The sequence below is a fragment of the Epinephelus lanceolatus genome, chromosome 13 (assembly GCF_041903045.1).
Source record: "Epinephelus lanceolatus isolate andai-2023 chromosome 13, ASM4190304v1, whole genome shotgun sequence".
In the NCBI taxonomy this organism is placed as follows: Eukaryota; Metazoa; Chordata; class Actinopteri; order Perciformes; family Serranidae; genus Epinephelus; species Epinephelus lanceolatus.
This window is the reverse complement of record NC_135746.1, coordinates 1077285-1083702: the sequence shown is the minus strand read 5'-3', so window position 1 is coordinate 1083702 and position 6418 is coordinate 1077285. Positions and strand designations below refer to the sequence as shown.

Genomic DNA, 6418 nt, shown 5'->3' with positions numbered 1-6418 from the left:
CTCACTGGCTAACATGGTTATCTCATTGGCTAACACATATGCTCACTGGCTAACACATATGCTAACTGGCTAACACATAAGCTCACTGGCTAACATGGTTATCTCATTGGCTAACACATATGCTCACTGGCTAACACATAAGCTCACTGGCTAACATGGTTATCTCATTGGCTAACACATAAGGTCAGTGACTAACACATATGTTCACTGGCTAACATGGTTATCTCATTGGCTAACACATAAGCTCATTGGCTAACACATAAGCTCAATGGCTAACATGGTTATCTCATTGGCTAACACATAAGCTCACTGGCTAACACATATGTTCACTCACACATAAGCTCACTGGCTAACACATAAGCTCACTGGCTAACACATATGCTCACTGGCTAACACATAAGCTCACTGGCTAACATGGTTATCTAACACATAAGCTCACTGGCTAACACATAAGCTCACTGGCTAACATATGGTTAGCTTATTGGCTAACACATAAGCTCACTGGCTAACATATGGTTAGCTTATTGGCTAACACATATACTCACTGGCTAACACATATGCTCACTGGCTAACATATGGTTAGCTTATTGGCTAACACATATACTCACTGGCTAACACATAAGCTCACTGGCTAACATATGGTTAGCTTATTGGCTAACACATATACTCACTGGCTAACACATATGCTCACTGGCTAACATATGGTTAGCTTATTGGCTAACACATATACTCACTGGCTAACACATAAGCTCACTGGCTAACATATGGTTAGCTTATTGGCTAACACATATGCTCACTGGCTAACATATGGTTAGCTTATTGGCTAACACTCCTGCAGGACATCTTTCACCTCTGTGATATATGATGTGAAACCAAGGCTGGAAGGTGCTGATGACATGTTCAGGAGATACGGTCTTCCTGTCGGATATGTTACATGCTGCATTGGTTTCGCAGAATATGAGGTGTATGAGCTCTGTGTGACAGTTAACCACCAGCTCCCCGGCGTCGTTAGCCACTCGTACGTCAGGTAGGTTTCTTTAATCATCTTGTTGACAGCTGCTCTGGAGATGATGAGGTCGTCGTCATTTCCAGAGGAAGAGGCCATCATGGTCCTGCCCATATAGTTAGCTTGTAGGCTAATAGCAAACATTCCAGTAGCTAACGTTAGCTTGCAAATAGCCTCTATGGTGGTTAGCCAGTTAGCTATAGCATACAGCATATCACAGGGATTACAAAGGCTGCAGCGAATTCTGTCTTCAGTTGCTTCTCCTTCTAAGGAGACGTTGATGTGATGATAATTAATATGAAACACGGAGCTCTGATCAGCTCTGTATGTTTCACAGTCCAACAGAAACACATGTAACTCACACATTAACACAATAATCCATGTACACATGTTAGTGTGGAGCAACTTACAGCTGGGAGATGATCTTCAGTTCACTGTGAGCTGCAGAGTCCTGACGTTCATCACTGATCATCGACAGCAGCTGATGAAGCTGAGCTCGTCTTCATCTCCTCACATGGTTGGTTGGTGCCATCTGGTGATCAGAGGCTGAACTCACGATCATCCTGAGAACACTGAGAACTAGGGATGGGCAGCACAAGCAAAAACTCCTCGTGGAGTAGTAGTCTCTGAATGTTTCTCCTGGTTGTAGAGGAGCATCAAACTAGCTGGTAGCCCATCTCACACCACTGTCGCAATCCTAGACTGCCCTCGTGCGGTTAGGAGCTGAATTGCATGTCAAATAAAGGGGGGAATAAGACAGCGAATAGTAATAGTCGCATTAAAAAATCGATTTTTCAAAAATAAAACGACTATTCGAAATTCGAAAATCATGACCCATCCCTACTGAGAACACAGAGCTCCTGATTCAGACTGAAGCTTTTCATCAGGACTCTGAGCTCAGGAGAGCTTTAGGAAAGTTCTCAGTGAGGAGGTGTGGTCGACCCTGATGTCAGGTGTGATGTGATTGGTTGTCAGAGACACGCCCCTCTGTGAGCCTGTAAGGTGTGAGGACACCCAGTGGACATGAGATGAACTGCAGACTGTGACAATAGGTTCGTTGGAGATTAGCCAGGCCTGCGCAGATTCGATCATCAGCGATCGGCGCACAATGCATGCTGGTTAGTTTTGTGTCCAACTTCATCCCGACTTGCTCTGATGTATTACAAAAGTGGACGGCAATAAAACCGCGAGAGCGAGGCGGCTGCAGTTTATAGAGCCAGGCGCTGCAGCTGCTCTCCACCGACTGCACCGCCTGGCTCTCACCTGATCTAACAGCTGATTGGTTCAGATGTCGACTCAACAAGATGACGTTTAGATAAAGTTTTCATTTTTGTGCAGTTTTAGAGATTAAGATTGTATTTGTCTGACCTGAAGGTTTACTGTGTAACAGAAACATGTTGTGTGACTGATGGTGAAGTTTAGTCGTCACAGACTGAACACATTCATCATAAACCACACAGAGTCTACTGTGTGTTAACACTGGACTGTTACTGAAGTGTTTACCATCACACAGACTGGTGCTCATTCTTAAACTAACATGTGTACAGATGTGAAGCCCTGACTGTGTCTGACTGAAACACAACTTGAGTATTTCACTCTTTATTTGTTCATCATCATCATCATCATCATCATCTTTAACCCTGCCCCGCCCACAGGAAAACGCTAAAGAAACCAAAACGTGTCTCAAACACAGTTTTTATCATAAAATACTTTAAAATCAATCATCAGTGACGATGACGTCATGATGACGTCACACAGAGGGTCAAACAAGAGACGTCAGCTGTTGGTCGACACACTGAGGAGAGTTTCTATTGGCTCAAACTCAGACTGACTGTCTTTAAATATGATGAAGATGGTGGTGATGAAGATGAAGTCTTCCTGTCTCCTCTCTGCTCAGAGGTTTCCAGGTTTAATCACGTCGTCTCTGTGGGAACTGATGTTCTCAAACAGGAAGTGATTAACTCTGTAAATCCAGCAGAACAAACTAAACAAACACAAACTGAAGCTTTATTTTATCTTCAAACACACACACACACACACACACACACACACACACACACTTCCTGTTTGTACAATGTCCTCATTTTCAATGTTCAACCAGAGACGAACAGACAACGAATCAACATCCAGAACAACCAGGACAAAAAGGTTTAACAAAATAAAGCAGGCCACTCTTATTTTGAAAAGATGACTCAGAACACAGAGGAACATGAAGTCACTGGGTTTATTAATATTAATGATGAAATGTGAAACATTGATCTGATACGTTTATTGATTATAGTTTATAACGCGTTGATGGGTGAAGCTGTCAGTGGTGACAATGATGATGATGAGGAGGATGAAGGTCAGTGTCTGGGCGTCTGGTGGGACCTCTGGCGGTACTCAGGCAGGTGATGAAGGATCCAGGCGGCCGGAGTCAACATGGCCACCGCAAACACCGATATGACGAAGAAACTTTGCTGCCCGAGACAAAAACAACCAATCAGAGAAGAGATCTGACACATCACATGACATCATCAGGAAATAATCGATCATCTATAAACTGTTTAAGTTTTCTGATTTCATTGATCGATGACTGAAAGGAAAATAACTGATCAGTGTCGTATTGATTAGAACCACATGTGGAAGTTAAACAGCTTCAATCAACCTTTATTGATAAATCAACTTCCTGTTCAGGTCAAACTGATTATTGATTATTGATTCTGACAAACACGAGTGATATGAGATCAATAAAGATTCTTCAGTCTGACGAAAGGCAGACAGACAGGCAAACAGACAGACAGACAGAAAGACACAGACAGACAGACACAGACAGAGACACACAGACAGACACACAGACACACAGACAGACACACAGACACACAGACAGAGAGACACACAGACAGACAGACACACAGACAGACAGACACACAGACAGACACACAGACAGACAGACACACAGACACACAGACACACAGACAGACACACAGACAGACAGACACACAGACAGACACACAGACACACAGACAGAGAGACACACAGACAGACAGACACACAGACAGACAGACAGACAGACACACAGACAGACACACAGACAGACAGACACACAGACAGAGAGACACACAGACAGAGAGACACACAGACAGACAGACACACAGACACACAGACACACAGACAGACACACAGACACACAGACACACAGACAGACACACAGACACACAGACACACAGACAGACAGACAGACACACAGACAGACACACAGACAGACAGACACACAGACAGAGAGACACACAGACAGACAGACACACAGACAGAGAGACACACAGACAGACAGACACACAGACAGACAGACACACAGACAGACACACAGACAGACAGACACACAGACACACAGACAGACACACAGACAGACAGACACACAGACAGACACACAGACACACAGACAGAGAGACACACAGACAGACAGACACACAGACAGACAGACAGACAGACACACAGACAGACACACAGACAGACAGACACACAGACAGAGAGACACACAGACAGAGAGACACACAGACAGACAGACACACAGACACACAGACACACAGACAGACACACAGACACACAGACAGACACACAGACACACAGACACACAGACAGACACACAGACACACAGACAGAGAGACACACAGACAGACAGACACACAGACAGACAGACACACAGACACACAGACACACACACAGACAGACAGACACACAGACAGAGAGACAGACACAGACACACAGACACACAGACACACAGACAGACACACAGACAGACACACAGACAGACAGAGAGACACACAGACACACAGACACACAGACAGACACACAGACACACAGACACACAGACAGACAGACAGACACACAGACAGAGAGACACACAGACACACAGACACACAGACAGACACACAGACACACAGACACACAGACAGACACACAGACAGACACACAGACAGACAGACACACAGACAGACACACAGACACACAGACAGACACACAGACAGACACACAGACAGACACACAGACAGACAGACACACAGACAGACACACAGACACACAGACAGAGAGACACACAGACAGACAGACACACAGACAGACAGACACACAGACAGACACACAGACAGAGAGACAGACACAGACACACAGACACACAGACAGACACACAGACACACAGACACACAGACAGACACACAGACAGAGAGACACACAGACACACAGACACACAGACAGACACACAGACACACAGACAGACACACAGACACACAGACAGACACACAGACAGACAGACCGACAGACAGACAGACAGACAGACAGACAGACAGACAGACAGGCACACAGACAGACAGACAGACAGACAGGCAGACAGACAGACAGGCAGACAGACAGAGACTCACCGTGGCTCCGATCTTGTTCCTGGGAGGTTTGCTGTAGATCGTCTTCTTCGTCTCCCTCAGGATGTCTTTGGGACGAGTCAGAGTGGACACAGAAACATTTCCCATCATCCTCAGGAGGCCGCTCGCCATCGTCACGGCAACAAATGCTGGACTCTGATTGGCTGCTTCTGAGTTCAGGTTTGTCTGTCTGACTGTCGCTGATGATGATGATGATGATGATGATGTGTCCACTGAGAGCTGCTGAGGCTGAATGTGAAGGAGCAGACGGGGGAGGAGAAGAGGAGGGGGAGGGGGAGGAGGAGGAGGAGGAGGAGGAGGAGGTGGTGCAGTGGTCCCAGCAGCAGGCTGATGATTGGACGGTCAGACTTCAGAGTTTAGAGAACGCAGTTTGTTGATCTTTGTTAAATGAGGTGAGGAGCAAACAGCAGCTGGTCTGCAGCTCAACAATCAGCTGATTAGATGTCCTGTGCAGAACAAACAGGACTGATGCAGGACAGACGAGTGATGTGACGGAGGACGAGGGGTTAATGTGACGAGTGTTTGATGTGCAGAAACAGAGCTGCAGCTTCACGAAGAGACGACCTGTGAACACGACACATGACATTAAACATAAAGACACGCAGCACAAAGTGACGCCATATTGTTACTACATCACCTTTTAAGTTCATGTGCTGCCCAGCTGGAGTAAAGATCTGACATGAATACAACATAATCTTATTAATAAAGCACATTGTTAAACATCTTGTGAGCTCATGTGTAACCTGATGGCCCGTCTTCACGTCCTTGTTAGGTTGATTTGATGATAACATGAAATCAGTTGCAGTTGTTTTCTCAGACAACTCATCATTACAAAGCTGAGCTCCTCACGGTGCTGTTAATTCTGACAATGCCAACAAATGACCGCCACAGCAGGTTCAGTAAACACTTCTGTCACACACACAAACAGTTATAACTCTATGAAACTTTAATCCACAGATCAACATCATCCCGACAGAATCGTTCCTCACACACTCCC

The 6418-nt window shown here is 45.5% G+C and overlaps 1 protein-coding gene across 1 annotated transcript; it reads right to left on the bottom strand.

Moving 5' to 3' along the window:
• Positions 1-3228: 3228 nt before the first annotated feature.
• LOC117270290 (cytochrome c oxidase subunit 8A, mitochondrial) lies at positions 3229-5701 on the bottom strand. The gene is made up of 2 exons (XM_033647808.2): positions 5404-5701; positions 3229-3465 (listed from the first exon to the last, which is right to left on the bottom strand). The coding sequence occupies exons 1-2, from the start codon at positions 5530-5532 to the stop codon at positions 3352-3354; spliced, it is 243 nt and encodes an 80-aa protein (XP_033503699.1). The 5' UTR covers positions 5533-5701; the 3' UTR covers positions 3229-3351.
• Positions 5702-6418: the final 717 nt, after the last annotated feature.